Source organism: Caretta caretta, chromosome 20 (assembly GCF_965140235.1).
Source record: "Caretta caretta isolate rCarCar2 chromosome 20, rCarCar1.hap1, whole genome shotgun sequence".
Lineage (NCBI taxonomy): Eukaryota > Metazoa > Chordata > Testudines > Cheloniidae > Caretta > Caretta caretta.
Genome location: NC_134225.1, coordinates 19012396 through 19036678, shown reverse-complemented (window position 1 = coordinate 19036678; position 24283 = coordinate 19012396). Strand labels below are relative to the sequence as shown.

Genomic DNA, 24283 nt, shown 5'->3' with positions numbered 1-24283 from the left:
GGCCCGAACCAAAGTCAGCAAAAGTGGATGCTCGGAGCAAAAGTCCGGCCCTGTGGGACACTGAGCCAGAAAGGGTTAAGCAACTGACAGGCTAAATGACCCAAATTCTGCCTTTAAAGCCACACTAGAAAAGTAGCTGGGAGCTGTGTTTCTGGCTTCGGGGCAAGCAGCCCAGTATCGGAGCACCTGTTTTGTTGCTGGCTTGGTGAATCGAAGTACTGGAAATAATCAGCAGTTTGGAGGATTGTCGGCTCCCCTCTGCAGTTTGCCCTGATTGAGCAATCTCAGTGTGCTCCCCCAAAGCACCAACAGTCACACCCTGTCACAAAGCCGAGGCCTGCCCGCAAGTTCACCATCCGGCGCACGAACTTGGCAGCGGTATTCCTGGCATTGCCAAAACACAGTGACTATGTAACCACTTTCCAGCACGAGATTCCCCTGCCTAGCGCATGGTAAGATGGCTTGACGGACGAGGAGCGTTTTGTCTGAAGCATCAGGAGTAAAGTACAAAGCCCGGTGGTGAATGTGACGAAGTGGGACTGTTCTTGATGTTTCCTCCGAGTGGTGTGGGGGTGCCTCGGTTTCCCCTGGGCAGTTCTTGGGTGTCTAGGTGGTGGGGTAAGGGTGTATGATCATGCAGAGCCCTAGAGGGCACGTGTGTGCAGGGGTCTGGACACAGAGAATGGCCGACACCCTGTTTCCTGGCCACTGATGGCCTGGGCCCTTCCTCCCTGCAAGGTGAGAGCTAAAGGGGTTGGAGAAGAAAGGAATCAGGTGCCCTCCTGGCCGGGTAAAGGGACAAAGCCCAGAGGAGGAGGGGCTGGAGGGAGTTTCAGTCTGGGGCTGGCTGGGACATGGAGTGAAGGGCAGACGTGGTTGTCTGGCTCACTGCCCCCCAAAATGGACCCAGCTGAGGGGTCCTGTTCTCTGCACCTGCAAGCTCTGTGTTAGACCATGTTCCTGTCGTCTAATAAACCTCTGTTTTACTGGCTGGCTGAGAGTCACGTCACGTCTGACTGCGGAGTTGGGGGGCAGGACCCTCTGGCTTCCCCAGGACCCCGCCTGGGCGGACTCGCTGTGGGAAGCGCACGGAGCGGCAGAGGAGGCTGAATGCTCCAAGGTCAGACCCAGGAAGGTGGAAGCTGGGTGAGCTGTGTGTCCTGAAGACAGGCTGCTCCCAGAGAGGAGACTTCCCCAGAGTCCTGCCTGGCTTCATGGGGAGCAGTTCCAGATCCAGAGCAGCGCCCGGGGACTCCGGGACAGTGAATAAGGGATGTTTTGTCTGAAGCAGCAGGAGAAAGGCACAAGGGCGGGTAGCAAGGTTGTGAAACACGCAGGCTGGTATGTCACTTGTTTATCCCAGATGGTTTGTCTCAGTCTAACTGTCGGGGTCCATTGTCAGAGGCAGACACGTGGCAGGGTCCCTGGGGCATCTAGGGGTGCTAGCACCGGCCTTCTTTGGCGATAAACCCGGCCGAGCGCCTTCGCCACTGATCCGACTCTGTGGGCCGTCTGGGCACTTCGGTGGAGGTCTGCCGGGCCGGGGACCCGCCCAGAGCCGGGACAGCACACGGAGCCGACGACTGCCAACCCCCTGTCCCCGCGCCAGACTGCTGGAACTCGGGGTGCCTCAGGGAAGCCCAGGGCTGGGCTGGCAATGCCAGTCACAGCACATGCCCCCTCACAGCGCTGCCCACGCAGGGAACTTGGGGTGCCTCGAACTAGCAGCTGCACCCCCTAGAGGCCAGAGGAGAGCATGGCTGCCTGCCCCCAGCGGAAGCTCAAGCAATAGGGGGCTGGGGGCGAATTCGAGAACGCTTTAGCCCAATTCCCAGAGCTGTTCCCGGGGCCACTTCCCAGGCTCAGCAGGGCACTAGCCGCTCAGATGCTGCGTGCCGGGGCCAGGGGTCCCCTCCCCTCTCCCCAGCGCATCTCTGCAGCATGAGGAGTTTGCTCCGTGGGTCTGTTTCTAACCCCGAGGGTTTATTCCCTGTCCAAGTGCTGGGCACAGGGGTGAGCCCGGCCCCATGCTCTGCGGGAGCAGGTGAGGGCCACGTCTCTTCACAGCCTCGCGGACGGCCTCGGGCCACTGCCAAAGCCAGCAGCAGCCCCGGTGCAGCACCAGGCCTGGAACGAGCATTTGTGTGTGTGAGGGGGGGTCTCAGCAGGTGGGGGCCAGGGGAGAGCTCACCCTGGCAGGTGTTCTCACTCGCGTGTGTGAAGTTGGTTTTCCCAGAGCGGGGCTCGTAGCCATTGACGCAGGTGCAGAAGTAAGACCCAGCCGTGTTGCAGCAGTTTGTGTTGCCTCCACAGTCTGCCGGGCTCGGCTCCAGACACTCGTTAATATCTGTAATGCAAGAGGGGACGCTCTGTACAGTCCTGGCAGGGAGACGTTCCCCGTATCCCCCCTCCAGCCCCCCGCATTGAGCAGGGTGACGGGACCCAGGCTCCCGGGGCCCTGAGCGGTTCGTGATTAAGGCCGTGATTCTCAGTTACCCATTTCTGCAGCTGGAATGTCGGAAATAACCCCCCCAAGCCTCCAGTCCCAGGTACGGGGGCGTTCGGCCCCACAAACACCCAGATCCCCCCCCAAACCTCCAGTCCCAGGTACGGGGGGGTTCGGCCCCACAAACACCCAGATCCCCCCCCAAACCTCCAGTCCCAGGTACGGGGGTGTTTGGCCCCACAAACACCCAGATCCCCCCCCAAACCTCCAGTCCCAGGTACGGGGGTGTTTGGCCCCACAAACACCCAGACCCCCCCCCCAAACCTCCAGTCCCAGGTACGGGGGTGTTTGGCCCCACAAACACCCAGATCCCCCATGTGAGGGGAGGGTGGGGAGACGTCCCCCTGGGGCTCCAGGCTCCCTGTGTGTTGTGGGGGGGATGATAAGCTGCCTCTCCTCTGCCCCCTCCCTCCTTGGATCCCTGTGTGGCGGGGCTCAAGGGCAGGGGGGAAGTATAGCCAGGGCTGCCCCGTCCTGCTCCTCTGGGCAGGGATCTGTGGGGCCCTTGTGCTCCTGGACACCCAGGGGCTGATTAGGGCCGAGGCTGGGATTCAGACGGGTCAGTGTGATGGGCCCCCCACCCTGTGCCCAATTCACAGAACCCAAGATTGCTGCTGACTCTGGAGGCCCCCGGTTCGATCCCCAGGAGGGCGGCCCTCACCCGTGCTGCCGCCCCCACTCTTTCCCCGGCTGAGCACCCCCCACAGGCCGTGGAGTTAGTTGCTCTTAATGCCCTGCTCTGTCCCAGCCCCGCAGGACAACGTGGGAGCCCCGTTACCGTCACAGATCTCCGTTACGTCGGTGAAGAGGCGATTCTTTCCTGACCAGTACCCATCCAGGCAGGTGCAGTGGGTGTTGTTTACACACTTGGCGTTTGACGGGCAGAGCACATGGTTGCTGCAGTCCTCAGTGGTACCTGCAGGGGCGGGAACAGCTGGGCAGGGTCAGCCAGTGCAGAGCAGCCCCCTGCCCCCCCCACAGTGGGATCGACTCCTTTCACACGCCCCATTTGCTGATTTTCATCCCTGGGCGCCTGGCAAACAGCTCCGACGCCATCCACCGCCTGGCAACAAGCTGCCCTCAGCTGCACAGGAGGCCTTGGCTCCCCGGGGGTGCCCCCGGCACAGACAGGCAGAGTCGCCGGAGCCGGGCGTCGGTTCAAGTGAAACGTTTTCAATTTCACCCAATTTGTCTCCTTTTTGTTGCTGTCATCCTTACTCTGATTAGCGTCAATTTCAAACCCAAACCTCGCTTCGAACCGGAAAACGGAAATTTTTCATTTTGAAAATTATTTCATCTCCTCCCCCTCCCCCACGCAATTTTTTCCCCGAGTAAAACCAAACATTCCTCCGAACCGAATCAGCCTTGGCTGCAGTGGGGATCTGCCCCTCACTCCAGCCCCCAGTGTGGAGCCCTGGGCCCCAGTGTCTATTCTCTGCTGGCCACGGGGCTGGGATGGGAAGGTGAGGGCTACACAGGGCCCCTTCTCCTCTCCCCTGCACGTACCCACCGTGCTCTATAATCCCACCCGAAGACGCCCACGCCAAGGGGATGCTCCTGGCTCACCAGACCCCTGACTCTGCTCTCCTTCCACAAGGGAAGAGACCGGAGGGGCTGGAGGCCAGAGACCCCAGGCAGCCGGGAGCGCTCGGGAAGGTTAGCCAGGAGGAGTCGGCCTTACCTTGTACGCCATTATTCTGGGCCACGGTGCCCCACAGGCACAGGGCGATGCAGAGCCCTGGAAGGCAAAGAGACAGGGTAAGGCACCGTGGGCAGATGATAACCACCACTCAGCTGCACCCGCCCCCCCCAGCCGCCCCAGTCCTGCCAATCCTGGGCCAAGGGCCAGTCAGTGCCCTGACGATGGTGGAGTTAAAAATGCAGACGCCTGGTGCTCTGGTAAATCAGCCCCAGCTGGGATCCCTGTTAATATTTTTAACTGGTTCCAGTTGGGAACTGGACTTTGGGCCAGGGCAACTGGGCCTTTTATTGTGTGTATTAGCAACAAAGACCAGGAGCCCCCATTGTCAGGGCCGGATTTATACTTAGGGTGCCCCTAGGTGTAGGTCTCAGAGGTGTTCCCCGCCCCCCCAGGCTTGGAGCTCCGGGGGCCCCGGTGCCTGGAGGCGGCCAGGAGCGGCAGGGTACCCCTGCTGCCGGGAAGCTCTTAACTGCCACAGGCGGCGGGGGAACCCCACCACTTTTAACTTTTAGGTGCCCTGCCTCCCAGCACCCCCTTGCCCACTGCCCAGCGCCCCCCACCCCCTCTACCCAGAGCTGCCCCCTGAACTCCCCCAGAGACCCACTCTCCCAAGCCCTGCCCCCCGGCCCACACTCACTGGCCCCCCCGGGAGGTGATGCTGTCTGCCGGGCAGAGCGAGGAGCGCTCCAGCAGCAGGGCTCCGTGGGGCTGTCTCCCCCTCAGCCAGCCCTGCCCCCTCCTGGGACCTGGGAGTGGCAAAATTGGAATTTTTAGGCACCCCATAGAATGCCGGCGCCCCTAGGCCCGTGCCTCCTGTGCCTAATCGGAAATCTGGCCCTGCCCATTGTGCCAGGTGCTGTACAGAGCCAACCGAGATCAGGGCCACATCACACTCGGTGCTGCATAGACATACAGTGAGCCAGTCTGTGACCCAAAAGGCTCATAGCAATAGGCAAAGGAAGGAGCATTCTCTCCACTTTACAGATGGGGAAACTGAGGCACAGCGAGGGGTAATAACTTACCCAAGGTCACCCAGTGCGTCCATGCAATGGACAAACCCACTTGGAAAGGGGAAGCACTGAGGGGGATGGGGCGAAAAGACAACACAGGCTGCTTTTGATCGGCTTTTCACTCAGGTATCGCCCCAGATCCACCCCCTCCTGCCAGTGTTTATTTATAGCCTGTTGCCCTGAGTCATTACACACACGTGGGTGCGAAGAACCAGATGATAAAGGACCCGTGGGCCGAGTGCCCGAGGTGATGTGAAAAGGGGAAGCCCAGCGCGCGGTGGAACCCCATTGTGCTTTCCTAAGAAGGGAGCTAGAAAGGGGGCGCGGCTTTGAAATTCAGCTCTGGTCGATCTCCCCCGGGGAGACTCCATGGAGGACGAGGGAGCTGGGGAGCTGACGGCATCACATTCCCCTGGGAGCGAAGGCCGAGCCATTAATTCAGAGATTCTAAGGCCAGGAAGGGAGCAGGCTGATCCGGCCTCTCGCACTGCACGAGCCCGAGAACGACCCAGAGATTCCTGCATCCAGCCCGTAGCTGGGGATCGAGCTAGCGGAGAGCTTGAGCGAGGAGAGCCCATCTGTTCGACTCCATGTGATGGAGAAGCTGCCGCGCCCCAGGGCAGTCGTTCCCGAGGGTGACTCCTCTCCCCGTTAAAACACGAGCCTTAGTCCTGCCCTGAGAGGGGATGTGTTGGCTGTTTGGGCTCTTTATAACAGGGGCAGCAGCAGGGCCTGTTCCCAGGCAGCCCCAGCCCCACTGGGACACACCCCACTCCACCCAGGGTGAAGGGCTTTGGCCCCTTGGAGGCCTTTCTTTTGAGATGGTCCATTGGTGCGGGGGCAGAGTTAGGAATAGAACCCAGGAGTCCTGAGGCCTACCCCTGCTCTAATCACTAGACCCTACTCCCCTCCCCTCCAAGTTGGAGAGAGAACCCAGGAGTCCTGGCTCCCAGCACCCATTCTAACCACTAGACCCTACTCTCCTCCCCTCCGAGCTGGAGGCAGAACCCAGGAGTCCTGGCTCTCAGTCCCCACTCTAACCTCTAAACTCCACTCCCCTCATCCCAGAGCTGGGCCGGAACCCAGGAGTCCTGATGCCCAGCTTGGAAGCAGGGCCAAACTCATTTCATACAACACCTGTCAGCAATTTTTAGTCTCCATCGTGGGCTAGACTGGAGCACAGGGGACCTGATCCCCAAGGCCAGGCCAGCCCCCCCAACACCTTCCCCCGCCCCCATCGAACCTTTGTGTCCACAGAGTGGCACTGCACAGCCTCAGCCACTAGGGGGCCCCACAGCCCCACACCAAGGCCCCAGCCCCAGCCTCCATGCCTGGGCTGGGTCCGGTCCCTCAACTGTCCCCCAAGTCCCCACAGTGCCTTAGCAGGAGAGTCACCCACACGCCAGGCACACACACCGCACACGCTCGTGTTCCCATGCACGCACACTCCGGCATGCACGCAAACGTGGAGACGTGTGCTCACCTTTGTGGACAAGTACAGATGTACATACTGGTGAGCCCACACCCACGCACGGGCACAGAGGTACAGACACGTGCGTTCACACGTACTGGCAGCCTGCTGTAGCCCCCAGGACCCTCCCTGCTGCTCAAACACCAGCCAGGCCGGAACGGCGGGAGAATACTTCAAACCCTCCTGCCGGGGAAGAGCTGCCGTGACTCGGCCCAGAGAGGAGATTGTGGGGCCCTGCCCCCTCTACCCCCCCAGGGACGTGGCCAGAATCCCCTATGCAGCCCCCCACCAGCCCCAGTTCAATCCTCTTAGCAGGGAATCAGTCCTCCCTCCCCGAGTATCCCACAGCCAGCGCTCCCGTCCCGCTCCCCACAGCGCCCCCTGCTGGGCGAGGCTGGATCTGGAGAGGCTGGGAGCTCCCGCCCCGCTCCCCACAGCGCCCCCTGCTGGGCGAGGCTGGATCTGGAGAGGCTGGGAGCTCCCGCCCCGCTCCCCACAGCGCCCCCTGCTGGGCGAGGCTGGATCTGGAGAGGCTGGGAGCTCCCGCCCCGCTCCCCACAGCGCCCCCTGCTGGGCGAGGCTGGATCTGGAGAGGCTGGGAGCTCCCGCCCCGCTCCACACAGCACCCCCTACTGGGTCAGCCCAGGGCTGCAATAATAATAATACTCCAGCACTTTAACCAGGGCTTGCTGCTGCTGCCCCTGGACTCCCCTGTAGCCGGCAGGAGCCAGGGTATCGCGCCACCCCCAGGCTGTCCCCTCAGGTGGCAACGGCCGGGCGCTGACCACTCCCAGTGAGTGCCGTCCTCTCCCACCGTGCTGGGAAGCCGTGAATCATGGAACAACCTCGGCCAAGAGCTGACTCAGGCACTCAAGTGACCCGAACTCCCCCGCCCCCTGGATTCCCACCTGGCCCCCCTCGACCCCTGAATCCAACCTGTCCCCCCCTGACTCCGGATTCCCACCTGAACCCCCAAACTGGCCTCCCTCCTCTCTGGGTCCCACATGGCCCCCCAGACCTCCAGACTCCCACCTACCCCCTGGGTCCAACCTGTCTCCCCTGCTCTCTAGGTCCGAACTGCCCCCCCGCCATCAGCTCTCTGGATCCAACACATCTACCCTGGATCTAGCACCCCCCGCCAGACACGATGGGGACTCATCCCATCTGTGCTCCCAGGGTACGATCCAGCGCCCCCCTTCCAGGTCTGCCACCACCACAGACGCACCCTGGCTCCCCTGACATTTTAGGGCCCCACTGGGGGGAAGAGGGGCGATGAGCCATGTTGCCCACCCCCGGGAATGTCTCAGGCCATGTCTTAGCCGGAGGCGGGCGCACAGAATAACTGTCCCTTTGTCCCATCTGGCCCCTCCATGCCTTGGCCAGCAGCTGCCTCCCAATGGCCAAGAACATTTTCCCAGGGGGCAGAAGGGATGAAAAGGAACATTAAGGGGGGGCGGGGTGTCAGGAGGTCTTAAAGAGATAGTGTGCAGATGGCCAGGGGTCCTCGCTCTGCCCCACCCCCAAACAGCCCCGATCCTGCCCCTTGGCAGCCACAGCAAAGACACCCCTGGCTGTTTGGGGGAGGGGCGGGGGAATCTGAGCGTGGAAAGTTTGGGAGAGGGCTGGGGGGCAGGATTGGGCCCTCACTGAGCAGAGGGGGGCAGGAAGGTGAACGAGAGAGGAGCGGGGTGAGGGGCAGAGACCCAGAGGCCAGGAGACGTGCCCAGATCCGGCTGTGTCACCCCAGGGAGGGATCTGACCCACAGCCTGAGGTGCCTGGAGGGGATGGGGGGGCGGGGAGCAGCACCCAGACTAGACCTTTCACCCCCAAGGGACCCATGGCGCTTGGCACCATCAGCCTGGGGGGGTGGGTGCAGGGTGGGGGGCAGAGTCTCCTCTCACTGCCCCCAGGAGTCACCCCATTGTAAACCAGGCCCAGTTACCATCACCTGTACAGAAGCTCTTCGTTCTCCTTTCCCATGTGGGGGTGTAAATCTGGAGTAACCCTGCTGGGAAACGGTGTAAGTGTGGGATGGATCAGGCCCTGTGCCCTCCCCCCAACCTGCACAGACTGTCAGCACTCGGGGACCCCCCCAATACAGCTCCATCGGAACCATCCCAGCCCCGAGGATGCCCCACCCCCGAGGTCAGTCTGGGGGGTGGAATCAGAGCCGCCCCCCACCTCCGGGGCACTGGAGGAACAGAGGCTGGTGCTGAGAAATGATCCCGGGACAAACGGGTGATTCTCCCCCTGACGCAATGGAAAGGGCTGCCCGACTCCCACAGCCGCGGCCCCAGACAAAGTGCAGACAGTCCCCGTCTCTGCCCTCCTCCATGCCGAACAGACATGTGATCGCCCTGGGGCGCTGGATCAGAGCCACCGCAGAGCCCGGGCTCCTGGCGGGAGGGAGGGATCCGGGCTGGCGTCAGTCTGGGCACAAACTCTGGGACAGGAGCACATCCCAAGGGGGGAGGGGCTGAGCTGATGGGGGTGGGGGGCTGCTCTGGGAATGGACTTTGGAAAAGTGACTCCCCCTGCCCCCACACGCACACACACGAGTGTCAGGCAGATTCACTGACTGGAGGGACGGGCCCACAACGCTCTCAGCGCTGGCATGAACGCACCCCAAGCCGGCAGAGCCAGCCCGGCTACCGGTGGACGAGACGAACTCTCATCCGGATCCAGCATCCTCAGACTGACTCGTTAGCCCCAGCTCAGTCGGCTGCACCTGTGCAGACCTGGGAAGGTCAATGGGGCTATTAGGGGCACGGAGAGCACTTTGGGGTCAGGGTGCAGGAGCAGGGCCATGCAAGGGGCACACAGACCCTTGTCACAATGCACCAGGCTTGCCCCGGGGTGACTGACCTCCCCCGCATCTGTTCACTGAGTGCCCATCACATCACTCCCAGTAGCCACCCCACTGCAGGACAACAGCCTACTCCTCTGCATGCCAGAGGCACTCCCCCCTTAGCCCACCCCGCTGGGCTGCTCTGCTCTGTGCACGAGCTGGACTCTAAGAAACAACCAGAGGTTCTGGCCTCAGGAGAATGGTGCCTCCTGGGGCCACAAGGGGTTAAGATGACAGAGCCTTGCAGGGGTGGGATGGGGGCTAAGGCCCCCCCCCCCATTTCCTGGCCTGCAGCCCCCCAGAGGCAGCCTGCACAGCTGGTTTGATTTAGCCGCTCCACACAGTCTGGGCTTCGTTTCTCAGGCAGGCTCAGCTGTGGTTTGCTCTGGAATCTGCTGCCCCCAGGGTGTCCCCCTTCCCCTGATGCACACGGGCTCCTGGCAGTGGGTGCCGCTTCCCAGATGGGGCTGGAAACGCCAGCCAAGTCCCCTCCAGCGCTGGGGGCTGGTGGCCGGCGGCCACGGCTGATCAATCTCTCTCTAGGCTTTCTGCGGTTGCATGAAACCCAATCCCTGGTATGCGGGCAGGAGCCGGGACCGGCTGTTGCTGAAATTCCAACTCAGGAGCTGCTTGCTGGGACCAGCTGGGGGCCGTCTGCAATGGGGCCCATGGCTTTCTGACCCCCGGCCGAGCAGCTCCGGCCCCAGGGGCCCGCAGGCCCCTAGCAGCATCCCCGCTCTCGTGCAATCAGACAGGCAGGGCTGGGCTGGCCCCCTGTGCTGAGGCAGGACCAGTTCATCCTAGCCCATCCTTGTAGGGGTTTGTCCAACCTGTTCTTAACCCCCCTCAGGGCTGGGGTCTCCGCGGCCGCCTCTCTTCCACCAACAGAAGTTTGTCCAATAAAAGAAATCACCCCCTGCCCCGTCTCTGAAATCCTGGGGCCGACAGGGCTACACCACCACGGCAATCGTACAGGCAGGAAGGCCCTTCCGTGAACGTCTCCGTCCTCTTTGTAACGGCCCTCAACGGATTTGAGGGCTGTTCTCAGCTCCCCCCTCAGTCGTCGTTTCTCAAGACTAAACATGCCCCGTGTTTTAACCTTTCCGCACACGTCTGGTTTTCTAAACCTCGGATCATGTTTGTGGCTCTCCTCTGGCCTCTCTCCAGCGTGTCCACATCTTCCCGGACGCGCGGTGCCCAGAACTGGACCCAGGACTCCAGCTGAGGCCTCCCCAGTGCAAAGCAGGGCAGGACCATCATCTCCCGCGTCTTACAGAGCAGTGGCTCTCAACCAGGGGTACCCGTGCCCCCAGGGGTACGCACAGGTCTTCTCAAGGTACATGAACAGATCTAGATATTTGCCTAGTTTTACAACGGGCGACAGAAAAAGCACTAGTGAAGTCAGGACAAACTAAAATTTCATGCAGACAATGACTTGTTTATACTGCTCTATACACCATCCACTGACATGTAAGTACCATATTTATATTCCAATTGATTTAATTTTATGATATGGTGAAAATGAAGTCAGCCATTTGGCAGGAGGAGCGTGGCTGTGACGCTTTTCTGTCTGATTTTGCAAGCAATCAGTTTTTAAGTGACGTGAAACTTGGGGTACGCAAGACAAATCAGACTGCTGGAAGGGGCACAGGGGTCTGGAAAGGTTGAGAGCCTGGGCACAAACTCTGCTATCTGTTTTGCAAAAGGGGAAAAACACAGAGCAGCAGGGTGGTTTGGGGATTAAGGCGCCGGGTTGGGACTTTGGAGATCAGCACTCAGCTCTCTGGTTCTTCCGCAGAATCCCTGGCCAGGTGACTGCCACGCGCTGTGCCTCAGTTTCCCCATTTGTAAAACAGGGGCAAGGCTCTGATTTGTAAAGGTAGTGAGGTGTCTAACTCCCATTGATTTAACAACAAAAAAAATCTGTCGCAAGGGCCTTCCTTTGTCTCGCTCTTCGGGGCAAGGGCTGTCTGTGTCGCACCTGGCAAAGCAGGGCCCTGAGCACAGACAGGGTTGTGCAGCACCTGGCGCATGGGCCGCCCCATCTCAGTCGGGGATCTATAGCCACTACGATAATGCACCTAATGCAAGAGAGGACGTGACCTGACCCAGTCTCAGTAGAAAGGCCAAAGACGGACTGCACCTAGAGACCCAACACCCAGGCCTGAAGCAGAGTGGCGGGGTGGGGGCAGGGGGAGAAAGGAGGGGGGGCAGTAGTTTGCTATGTCAATGAAGCAAGGCTGTCACCCCAGCTGGGGGGCTGGCCCCATGGGCTCCCACGGAGTGAGACGGTGGGATCTGGGGGAAGTGCCCAGGCCGACTCTGTTGTGAAAACATCTTGGTGGTAACTAGGGATTTTATCCGTTCCCTTTTCACGAGGCCACTTATCTCCTGGTTACTTCCCCCCACTTCTCTGAAGGGCATGACTCAAGCGGTGTCGAAAGCTTTGAGCCGTTAGGGACTGCAGTGGGGCAGGTTGCTAACAAGGCTAGCTGAGGCCATCCCAGATACAAGTGCTGAGCACAGAGCCTGTCCCACTAGGGAGCCTGGCGCTGTGGCAGCTGTTGGGAGGGACCCTGGCGCTAGTGCCCAGGTGTGCGAGGACACCCAGGGGCTGGGGATTGGTGCGAGGGACCCTGGCGCTAGTGCCCAGATGTGCGAGGACACCCAGGGGCTGGGGATTGGTGCGAGGGACCCTGGCGCTAGTGCCCAGATGTGCGAGGACACCCAGGGCCTGGGGATTGGTGCAAGGGACCCTGGCACTAGTGCCCAGACGTGCGAGGACACCCAGGGGCTGGGGATTGGTGCGAGGGACCCTGGCGCTAGTGCCCAGACGTGCGAGGACACCCAGAGGCCAGGCAAGGGATCAGACTGGTTCAGACTTTGCCCAGGGCTTCAGCCAGTGACTGGATGTGGGTCCAGCCACGACATGGTGCCGCTTTGCCCGTGGTTCAGCCAGATTCCCCCTCGCTCACAGCCCACCCCCCCGGACAGCCAGGGCCTTTCCAGAGCCGGCTGCAGGCCTCTAACCATCATTACTTCCTCTCTTCACCCTGCACTTTGGCCCCGTGTCACACAGAGCTGGGGGAGGAGGGGGCCTGGGCTCTCTGGAGCCATCACCATTGTCTTTGTTAGCAATCACTTTACGAGCTGGGCTAGGTCAGGAAATTCATATACAGCTATACACTGCGGGGGGGCCCGGAGGGGAGGGAGCCCTCAGCCCAACAGGGAACTGGGAAGAATGGCGCTAACATGGCAGAGTTGGCTAGAGTCCAGAACGGGAAGTCAGGACGCCAGGGTTCCATTCCCCGACTCTTGTCACTGGCCTGCTGGGTGACCTTGGGCAAGTCACGGCCCCGCTCTGTGCCTCAGTTTCCCTTTCCGCCCCATGTCCAATTAGACTGCGAGCTCTTTAGCACAAGCCTATTTCTAAAGTGACTCAGAGCCCACTGCATGTCTGCGCAGTGCCCGGCGCAACAGGGGATCCCGATTTCAGGCCAGGTCTGTGCAGGGCCCAGCCGAACGGAGTTGGGGGGCCCTATATTGGGCGGGGCCTCTATCCCAGGGGTTCTCACCTCAGAGTGCGGCCACCAACTCCTGCTGATGGCCCTTCTGACAAGCCCGTCTTTGTCCCCGCCCCGGGGACGGTGGGTCGGGAACCCACCTGCGGAGTCCCGGCTGGGAGGGGGGAGCTGCCCAGGGGAGCGTCCCGGCGACCGGACGCAGCCGCTGCCCCCACTGAGGAGGGCCGCCTCCGGTGCCACGCACGCCGGCCCCACGTGTCTCCAAGGGCGCTGCCCCCGGGAACAGCTGTTCTGCTGGGCACTGCAGGGAGGGGCCGCTGCTTCCCCCCCTTCCCTCCCCCGTCTCTGGTTTGGAGGTTGCTGTGGCCACAAAAAAATCCAGCCGCATTTGAGAAATGCTGGTTTAGCCTTTACACAGCAGAGGTTAGACAGACAGATGGATGGACCAGAGCTGCGAGACAGACAGGGGAGCCAAGCAGGCAGCCTGGTTTCCCAGTGGGCAGAGCTGGGGATTTCCCCACCACCACGTCCTGGGTGCCCCTGCCAGATATTTCCATGTCTCCAGCCATTCTCCAGGGAGCCTTGCCCGGAGCATTCGACTCTCTCTTAGTCCCTTTTCAAGGGCATTCCACTCAAGGAGCAACAAAATCATGATCCCCATTTCACACGTGGGGAAACTGAGGCCCACATGAGCAGGCAGGTCACTCAGCGGGCGTGTCAGAGCTGGGGTTACAACCCAGGAGTCCAGACTCCCGGCCCCACCCTGTGCTAACCTGCTAGCCCCCGCTCCCCTCCAGAGCTGGGGACAGAACCTAGGAGTCCTGACTCCCAGCCCCCTCTGCTCTAACCACTAGGTGTTAGGGTGTGGACAGGGGTTGAGATAGTGGGAGCTGTGTCTCCTCTTAACTCACTAGGGAAGACAAGCCCTTAGAGCTGGATTGTCCAATGAGATCCAAAGATGGGGGGAGGAGGTGTCTGGGCTGCTGGGGAATTTGGCCCCGAAACCTTTTACAAATCTGTCTCTTGGTACCTTTGCCAGAACTTTGCACCCTGTCCGTTCCACGGCCCTCTCCTCGCCCTCCAGCCCCAGCCTGTTCCTTATTCTGAGGTCTTGTCAAAAACCCTGTCAGTCTCCTCGGTGTTTGTGTGGATCTGTCACTCAGCAACAGCGGAGAGGAAAAAACACACAAACGGGGTGACACATTGCGGTTCTAAAACCACTGCATTTGGCTGGGGGAGGGCGGAGGAGGGTGAGCTGAAAGGCAGCCTTTGAATTCGACTAGACTGCAGGTGTCCCCTGGAAAGGTTAAGATCTGCATGCGTGCAGCACCAGTCCAGAGCCCAGCCGGGGTCCGTCAGCCGTAGCGCAGCTGGGGTCAGTGGGCCAGGCTCCCAGCTGGCATCAATCAGCATCGCTCCATTGGAGCGGTGGGGTCACTTTACATCTGCTGGGGGCCTGACCCCATTGTCTCATTTTTAACCCTGGGAACATAGGGAGGAGCCATTCCAGTTTAGGGGGCCAGACTCTGATCTCGGCTACACCAGAGGGAATCTAGAGTAACTAGTAACATCAGGGCATAATGGCTGGAGGCAGCATGGCCTTGCAGCTCGGCCACAAGACTAGGAGTCAGGACACCTAGGGTCTAGTCCCACCTCTGCCACTGGCTTGTTGGGTGACCTTGGGCAAGTCACTTTCCCCCTCTGTGCCTCAGTTTCTCTTCCAACACATTATCAATGTAGATTGCGAGCTCTTCAAGGCAGGAGCTCTCTCTCTTAGGTGTCTGTGCAGCGCCCACCACAACAGGGACCCCTATATCTTGGGCACAGTCTGTGCAGCACCGATGACAACAGGGGCCTCCAATCTTGGGTGAGGTCTCTGAGTTTCTGTAATCTAAGTAATAAGAGTGTGATATCCAAACCAGACACTGGTTAGTAGAACAGTGTGAAACCACTGACATAACTGGAGTGACTCTGGATTTATGTAGGGGGGCAATAAGAAGAGGATCGGGCCGGATTTTTGAGAGAACTGGGCTCCCACTGATAACAATGGAGACCTTCCCCCTCCCACGCTTTCCTTCCCACCGAGCAGAATGCCAGGCGCTGGACACGTGGGCAGAGCTAGATGCCGGCTGACCAAATCCACCCCGGTCTCCTATTAATACTCAGGCCCCTGAAATAAAGAAGGCAGCTGGAGGCAGAAAATAGCCCCGGCTGGGGGCAGAGGAGACGGAGCAGGGAGTGAGGGCTCCATTGTGGAATGGGGCCAAGCGGAGACACTGGGGGTGGATTGGAGTCGGAGCGGCAGCATTCTGGGAGCGCCGGCCTGAGCGATTCGCTTCCTGACTGGGCCCCGTGAGACACCAGGAGAAATGTTCACAGCAGGGTCAGTGCCTTGTGCCCAGCGGTTATTGAGACTGGGGCCTTGTGCCCCAGTGACCTCAGCCCTGGGACGGCCAGGAGGGCAGAGCCCCGGCCTCTGAGAGCAGGGCTAGAGCACACGGGACAGACCGGGCTCTGGGGTAGATCCTCAGCTGCTGGAATTGGGGTAAGTGCATTGAAGTTGATGGGAGCTACGGGATCCGGCCCCGCTGCCTCCCAAGGAGCGACGGCCAGTTTACACCAGCTGGGATCTGGCCTCATTGGAGTAACACCTGTGTAAGGGAGAAACGTCTTTCATCTACTCACTCAGCCAGATCCTGGCCCTGGTGTAACCTCCTCCCGCAGAGCAGCCATTTACCCCAGACTGACTGGGTAGCACTTTCACCCCCAGCCCCCTCCCCAAGCTGGGGATAGAAGCCAGGCGTCAGCTCCCAGCCCCCACTCCTCCAACCGCCTGCCCACCTGTGCAGCGAGGTGCTGTTTGCCTGGGACGCGGGAGCTCTGGAGCAGCCCCACCACTCTCCAGAGGGTCAGGGTGGGAACCCCTGAGCTGGGCGGGTGACGCAGAGTGAAAGCCTCGTGTCATCCTACCCAGGGAACACCCCGTCCCCGCAGGCAATCCCCTGCCCCTCCCTCCTGGGATTGCTGGCCCCTGGGAGGCAACAGCTTCTCCACGGGTCCCACATTCCCAGCCGGACACCAAGCAGTGTCTCCCCCGGCCCGGCGTTCCCAGCCGAGCAGATGCTGAGTGCCCCCTCCATGCACCCGGCCTAGGTGGGGGCGGAAGCAGCGCCCACTGATGCAGCGCCCCCTCCCTCCCCGCCCCCACGGCTTCCCCTGGAAAGTCCCCGCTCCTCTAAAGAGGCAGGAAATGCGCTGCTCTTTCCCCCCATCTCTGCACCCCTCAGGAGCCCAGAACAGCTGCTGCTTCAAACCCCGGCCCGGCCCTGGGAGTCCCGCGCTAACCACTACACCACACTGCCCTCCCACAGCTGGGGCTAGATCCAGGAGTCCTGGCTCCCAGCCCCCCTGCTGTAACCACCAGACCACACTGCCCTCCCAGAGCTGGGGCTAGAACCCAGGAGTCCCTAGCTGGTGTAAACCGGCCTAGCCCTATTGAGCTCAGTGGAAGGAGGCCGGTTCACACCAGCCAGGCTTCTGGCCCCCCTGTGCTTTCCTCTGCCCTGGGTAGTTTCCGGGAATCGCTATCACGTCAGCATCTCGCTGCTACTGAGTAACCATGCGGAGATCCGGAGAAGTGCCCCGATACTGTATCTGCATTTCTGTCCAGCCCCTGCATCTCACACCCGGGGCCTGGTTTCCACAGGTGGGCCCGATCCATCACTGATCTGCCCCTTGTGTCAGCAGTTCCATCAGCCCCAAGCCAGGGAGGTGCCTACCCTGCTGCCAAGCTGACCTGGGAGAATTTAAAACACCCCCCTGCCCCTGCCTATGCTGGCTCATGCTCACTCCGCCCAGGTGCAAGCCCTGACACAAGACGAGGGGGTTTTTGGGGGGAGGAGGAGCGGTTATGAGACCTGTCATTTTCCCAGACCTGTCACCATTTCCCCACAACTCATCACCCGCCTTTCCGTTATGCTCTTGATTTCGAAATCAGCCGTGCAACACCTCACCCAGCAAAACAGTGCCCGCCTCCTTCCGGCCAGGTTAACTCATCCGCCAACTCCCCACACCCCCAAGATATGAGGCAGCCCTCCCGCAACCCACAGCCTCCCCCCCAATCCCTGGAGATGCAACCAATCCCCACGCCGACCCCCAGCCAGCCACTTCTCCCAAAGCTCCGGGTCCTGATACAGGAGAGAAAGGGCATCACGGCGCTGCCGACACTTGCAATTTTACCACCGGCCTTGTGACAGTTGTTGCTTTCCTGAAAGCCCCAACTCCTGGACTCCTGGGATTGTGAGGATCTGGGCTCTCTTTAAAAGCAAGTTTCTAACCCTTCGGATGACAGAGTGGAGCTCAGAAATGGGACACCCTCCAGAGGGCTACGAGACCGCAAGGAACCCAAAGTTGCAATCTCACTATCTTTTTCAAGTCACTCATGATTTTCGAGGGCTTGTCTCAATTTTCAAGGGCACCCACATGCCAGCAAGGCTGGAGTTAGTAGTAAGTGTATTATGATAGCGCTTAGCCTGGGACTGGGTCCCCATTGTACCAGAAAGATGGCCCCTGCCAAAGAGGAGACAGGCCAGCCCTAAAGCACTACATGGGCATTCACAGCCCGCATGGCTCCACCTGCTGAGACAGGTGCTGCCACCAGCCCCATTTTACAGATGGGGAAACTGAGGCACTGAGCGACAACTCACCCACTGTCTCAGAGCAAATGGCAGCTGGGAATATGTCACGGAGCGTGGGGGAGTGCGGGGCCTGCACCCCTCTTCCTGGGATTCACTGTGACTCTCAGCCAGCCAGTAAAACACAAGGTTTATTGGACAATCGGAACACAGTCCAAAGCAGAGCTTGTGGGTACAACCGGGACCCCTCAGTCAAGCCCTTCTGGGGGGCAGGGAGCTTAGACCCCAGCCCTGGGGTTCCCTGCGTTCCACCACCCAGCACCAAACTGAAACCAAACCCGCCCGCAGCTGGCTCTCTCCTGCAACCTTTGTCCAGTTTCCCGGGCAGAGGTGTTACCTACCCCTCCCCGTCCTGGCTCAGCTTACAGGCTCTCAGGTCTCCCATCCCCAGTGAAACTCCCCTGCCACATTCCCAGGTCAACACTCCCCCCTCCCTGCTGCATCACAGAATAGAACCCAGGAGTCCTGGCTCCCAGCTCCCTTCTCTAACCACTAGACCCCACTCCCTTTCCAGAACCAGGAAGAGAACCCAGGAGTCCTGGCTCACAGCCCCACTGGCTCTTTGCTCCACATTATCTCCCCACACACTTTATGAAACCAGGAAATCAAATGCAAAAACAAAGTCATTGATCAAACAAATGGCTGGTACCAATCCTACCATCGCAGACACAAGCCACAGCTTGTATTTATTAGCCATTCTGCTGCGGCACCAAGGCCCCATTGTTGCCCCTCAGCATCGATTCGAGAGCCAGTATGACTCAAACAGACAAGGCAACTGAAGAACCAGTCACCCCATTTTACTGCTGTGGAAACTGAGTCCTGGAGCGATTCAGTGCCAGAGCTGAGAATTGAACCTGGATTTTCCCCATGCCAGCGCAGCCCCTGAACCACTCAGGCACCTGTGCCACACAGCAGCTGCTAGCAAGGCTGTGCCACACAGATCTAAGGAGGCATCAAAGATAACAGCGGATACAGGAGCTCAATCTACTCCTGGATCCAACCCTGAGCCCATCCCACCAGCAGGACAGTGCCTGCCACCAATGGGAGCTTAGTGGGAACATGCAGCGCAGGATCCAGCCCCCAGCTGGGGACCCACGTGCCAAACCTGGGCACTTAAATTTTGGCACCTAAATCCACATCAAGGCTCCTAAAATAGCTGGCTGGTTATGCCCAGATTCTGCAGGATCTGGGAATGCTCGTTATTAAGTGAATTACGGCAGCGACTACCAGCCCTGAAAAAAACGGAGGCCCTATTGTGCCAAGGGCTGCACAGACCCACAGCGAGAGACAGCCCCTGCCCCAAAGGGCTCCCAGTCTCAACTGACAAAAGGCAAGTGGGGAAACTGACAGAGCAGGGAAGCGACTTGCCAAATCAGTGGAAAGAACCCAGGTGTTCTGACTCCCATGCCGACACTCTTTCGACTAGACGGCGCTGCCTGCCTACAGATCGCAGCCCCTTTGTAAGTCAGGCTTCCCGTTTCAGGAGCCTAAAATCTGGATTGAAAACCGGATCCCCCCAAAGCTCTGGAAAGGTGGGTGGGCACAGACCCCGGGCAGCACTGATGTCTTCCTCTCCCTTCCTCCTTCCCCAGAGGGCGGCTGGACTGGCAGGGCCAAGTAGGGCAAGGAATGCTTCATTTTATTTATCACTTGGCACAACATGGACAGAAATATTTCTGAAAACGATGCTGCTCTGCTCTCGTCACAGGCGGGGCACTCCCCCCTCCCCAGGACATAGGACGCACGGAGGGGCGGGGCACTGAACACCCAACAGGATCCCGCCCTTTGTACGGCCAGCCACTTAGACAAGAACTCTTGACCAACACCCCTCCCCACAGCTACGGGGATAGAACCCAGGAATCCGGGCCCCCAGCCTCCCCTGCTCTAGCCATTAGACCGCGCTCCCCTCCCACTGCGGGGATAGAAGCCAGGAATCCTAGGCTTGCTTTTTGCCTTGATGGCGTCTAAAGCCAGGCAAATGCTCCGATAAGTGAAAGGCATAAGAGCGGCCCAACTGGGTCAGAGCAAAGGTCCATCTAGCCCAGTGTCCTGTCTGCCGACACTGGCCAGTGCCCGGTGCCCCAGAGGGAATGAACAGAACAGGGCATCATCACGTGCTCCATCCCCTGTCACTCATTACCAGCTTCTGGCAAACAACCGTGAGGGACACCATCCCTGCCCATCCTGGCTAATAGCCATTGATGGACCTGTCCTCCATGAATTTATCTAGTTCTTTTTTAAACCCCGTTATGGTCTTGGCCTTCACAACATCCTCTGGCATGGAGTTCCACAGGTTAACTGTGTGTTGTGTGAAGAAATACTTCCTTTTGTTTGTTTTCAACCTGCTGCCTATTAATTTCATTGGGTGACCCCTAGTTCTTGCGTTATGAGAAGTGGTAAACAACACAGCCTTATCTACTTTCTCTACACCAGTCATGATCTTATAGACCTCAGTCATATCTTCCCTTAGCCGTCTCTTTTCCAAGCTGAAAAGTCCCAGTCTTATTAATCTCTCCTCATACGGAAGCCGAAGACTTCGAAGACCCCAAAGCAAAGGACCCCGACCCGTATTCCAACCCGCCCCCTCCCCATCCAGCCTCCTCTGAACCCCGGGACACCAGGCACCCAGCTCCTGATGCTGCAGCTCCCAGCTCCGAGGTGGATCCCACCCTCCAGCACCACCCACAGCCCAAAGGGGATGCGACTGCGGGTGCATCAGTGGCCAGCGGGGGTGGGGAAGGTGACCCTGGAACTTCCCCTGCCCCCAACGATCAGATCAAGTCTGGATGAAGCTTGGAGAGGGAGCTGACTGGACCCAGGACGACCCGTGACCAGAAGAGCTGGGAAGGGAGGGGAGGCACTTGGGGCACCTTCACCTGGGATGCGCTGACAGTACACGCAAGGGGTAGACCTGGCTTTGTCTCCAGTGGGGGCAGGATCAGGCTCAGAGAGGGGCAGAGCCAGGACACATGCAGGCAACTGCATCCAGCCTTCTGCACGGTCATTAACTACACGGGACTCGGCCAAGAGTTCGGAGGGGCACCCCTACCCCCGCTCTGATACCTCATACCCGACGATTCCAGCCCTGGGGGAAGTGCAAAGCCTGATCACCCCAAAAGGGACCCGAAAGGGGTCCTCAAAGGGCTTTCAAACCTGGTCCCTGTGCCTCTCCACTCCTGGTGTAAAGCCAGCTGACACACCCCGGAAAATCAGTTTACAAACCCTGCTTCTGTAGCCTGAGGGAACAGGGTAGTTAGAGCTGGGGGGGGGGGGCGCTGATTGTCAGGACACCTGGGTTCTATTCCCAGCAGTGAGAGGGGAGTGGGGCTGATGGGTTAGAGCAGGGCGGTTAGAAGCCAGGACTCCTGGGTTCACTTCCCAGCACCATCTTGCCAGGAGCCTGGATAAACCAGCTGGCCTCTCTGTCAAAGAAGGATCATCTCTCTCCGGAACACAAGCCAGAATGGGAGAGCCTGTGACAGCGCCCCCCAGTAACACGCTGCTCCCTAGGCTGTCAGAGACGAGCCCAGCCCAGCCGGACATACAGCACAATCCTCTATTGCCCTGGGCAGCCCAGCAGATCCCTGCCCCGCCTCCCGCCAGAGACAAGTCTCCTGCTCCCATTTACACCAGCACGGAATCCAGGAGTCACTCCACTTGAGTCACACAAGGGGAAAACTTGTGGGAGCAGAATCGGGCCCAGCTGCTCCAGCTTTCCAGCAGCGGGAGGGGAGAATCAGCCCCAGCCGGCACTGGCTAGGCCGGATCCTGCCCTCACTCGCTCACACTCACACTCACAACACTGTAAAGGCAGCGGCTGTAAATTAGCGTCACGCCCCGGGAGACCACGCAGCAAAATACACCAACTGGGGATCCGCCCCCGTGGATTTACACCACAGTAAGTGGCGTCAGAATCGGGCCCATCCCCCTCTGGCCCCTGGACTCGGAGCCCAGCCCGCGGAGATCCCAGCTCCACCGGGGGCCGGAGCCCGCTGGCAGCCACGGCGGAGCGACACCGGAGTCACTCCCCGGGGATTTACACCCGGGGAGCTCAGAAACGCGCCCGGGAAGCAGCAGACCGGCCCGAGCACCTGGTGGAGCCGGGGCCGGGATCGGGGCTCACCGAGGGTCAGCAGGCGGCGAGCCGGGGCCATGCTGTGGGGCGAGGGAGTCCAGCGAGCGGCGCGCACCGAGTTGCAGCCAGAGGGCAGCGCCCCCAAGCGCAGGGCCGGCTATATGGGGGAGGGGGGCCCCGCCCAGGAAGGCTGGGGCGGGGGGAGTTATTCTCTGCTGGGGTTGGCGATCCGGCGGGGTAGGGGGGAGCCTGGGTGGGAGGAGAGCGGGATCGGGGGAGGGCTGTGTGTGGGGAGGCCGGGGGGGGGTGTCGGAAAAGGGGGTCAGCTGACAGGCAGGTGCCGGCAATATTTTAACCAGGGGCTCCCACTAAATGACAGACCCCGGTCTGGGCTGAGCCCCCATCCCAGGGGGGCTCGAGGGGGAGGGGCATGGATTCGGTTCCCGTTTACACAGCTGCCCCCGACCAGGCAGCCACATGGGCCAATGGGTGTCTGCCCAAGTCCCGAGGTGCAGACTGGGGGGCAGCGGAGCCCCCCCTTCCTGGGGTTAGCAATGGGGGAGACCAGAGGGAGAGGTGCCTGAGGAAGCCTGAAGAGGGGATGGCAGCAGAGGCTGGATGGGTGTGCCTGGGGCTGGGGCTGGGGCTGGGGCTGGGTAGATTGAGGGAGGGGGCAGGGGGTGTGGCTGGAGGGAGGTGGGGAAGGCAGGGTGGGGTGGATGAGTGGATGGAGGGGTGTGTAGGCCATTGAGGGAGGCTGGCTGGGAGGGAGGGGTCCGGCGTATACGGGGATATCTGCGTTGCAGACCAATGAGCTGGACTCCGATCCAATCTGACACACCACAGACACTGCTCTGAGCTCCCCAGGCCCAGGGGACCCGTCTTTCGACTAGAGACAGCCCGACCCCCGGACGCATCCCCCTGAGATGGCCCCAGGAATGACCCAGTGTGACGAAGCGGGACTGTTCTCAATGTTTCCTCTGAATATTGTGGGGGTGCCTCAGTTTCCCCTATGCAGTTCTTAAGTATCTAGGGGGTGGGATAAGGGTGTATGATCGTTGCAGAGCCCTAGAGGGCACGTGTGTGCAGGGGTCTGGACACAGAGAATGGCCGACACCCTGTTTCCTGGCCACTGGTGGCCTGGGCCCTTCCCCCCTGCAAGGTGAGAGCTAAAGGGTTGGAGACAAAAAGATTAGGTGACCTCCTGGCCCGGGGAAAGGGACAAAGCGCAGAGGGGGGTGGGGGTGGGGGCGCTGGAGAGAGTTAGTCAGTTTGGGGCTGGCTGGGGACATGGAGTGAAGTGCAGATGTGGTTGTCTGGCTCACTGCCCCCCAGAATGGACCCAGCTGAGGGGTCCGGTTCTTTGCACCTACAAGCTGTGTTTAGACCATGTTCCTGGCATCTAATAAACCTCTGTTTTACTGGCTGGCTGAGAGTCACGTCTGACTGCGGAGTTGGGGGGCAGGACCCTCTGGCTTCCCCAGGACCCCGCCTGGGCGGACTCGCTGTGGGAAGCGCACGGAGGGGCAGAGGATGCTGAATGCTCCGAGGTCAGACCCAGGAAGGTGGAAGCTGTGTGGGCTGTGTGTCCTGAAGACAGGCTGCTCACAGGAAGGAGACTTCCCCAGAGTCCTGACCGGCTTCGTAGGGAGCAGTTCCAGAGCAGCGCCTGGGGACTCCGTGACACTCAGCAGGGCCCATACCAGCCCAGCCCGCAGCCCCAAGCTTATCTCCACCCCATGCCGCCACTGCCCCTGTCTGTGCTGCCCCCCCATACACCGCTGTTGTCACCCCTCGTGCCTCCTGGAACACAGCCCCAGCATGGTGCGGAGCCCAGATTAGCAGGGTCGGGGCAGCCGAGGGCTGCTTTTCCCCTTGGGGCGCAACAGCTGAAGAACTGTCAACATTCCAGCCCAGCTGGGGCTAGATCCGAAGCCCATCCAAGTCCTGGGAACAGCCCCCCCAGTGCAGAAAGGCCCTGGGGCAGATCTGTGCTTGGCTGAGAGCTCACGACCTGCACTCACCCCCACCATTACCTGTAAATCCCTTCAGCCTTGTGTTGTTAACCTGGGGAACTCCCTGCCACAGGAGAGTGGGGGAAGACAAGAGCTTCACAGGGTTTGGAAAGGGCTGTGATATTGATACAGGGCAATGTATCAATTGTGATGCTCTTCATGAGGAGAGAGAGATGGTAAAGAAGGGAATAGAACCCACGAGTCCTGATGCCAAGACCCCCCTGCTCTAACCACTAGAGCCCACTTCCCTCCTCAAGGTGAGACTAGAACTCAGGAGTCCTGACCCCCAGCCTGCTCTCACCCCACAGGCTGCCTCCTGCTTGGCAGGGTCATGCCCTTTGGCATGTGGGGGGCGGTTCAGGTCAGGCTGCTGAGGCCCTGTGGCTGGAGCCCTGGGGATTGTGTCACTGCGGGGATATCCTGGCCACCCCTTGGGC

The 24283-nt window shown here is 60.3% G+C and overlaps 1 protein-coding gene across 5 annotated transcripts in view; it reads right to left on the bottom strand.

Moving 5' to 3' along the window:
• ADGRE5 (adhesion G protein-coupled receptor E5) overlaps positions 1–21986 on the bottom strand; it is a 55442-nt gene extending 33456 nt beyond the window's left edge. For all 5 annotated transcript variants that reach the window (XM_048832341.2, XM_048832333.2, XM_048832345.2 and 2 more), the window contains exons 1-4: positions 21880–21986; positions 4188–4244; positions 3285–3422; positions 2192–2347 (exon numbers count right to left, since the gene is read on the bottom strand). In XM_048832341.2, coding sequence (XP_048688298.2) covers positions 2192–2347; positions 3285–3422; positions 4188–4244; positions 21880–21910 — 382 coding nt within the window. In that variant the 5' untranslated portion in view covers positions 21911–21986. The remainder of the gene's footprint in view (positions 1–2191; positions 2348–3284; positions 3423–4187; positions 4245–21879) is intronic.
• Between the last annotated feature and the right edge of the window lie 2297 nt (positions 21987–24283).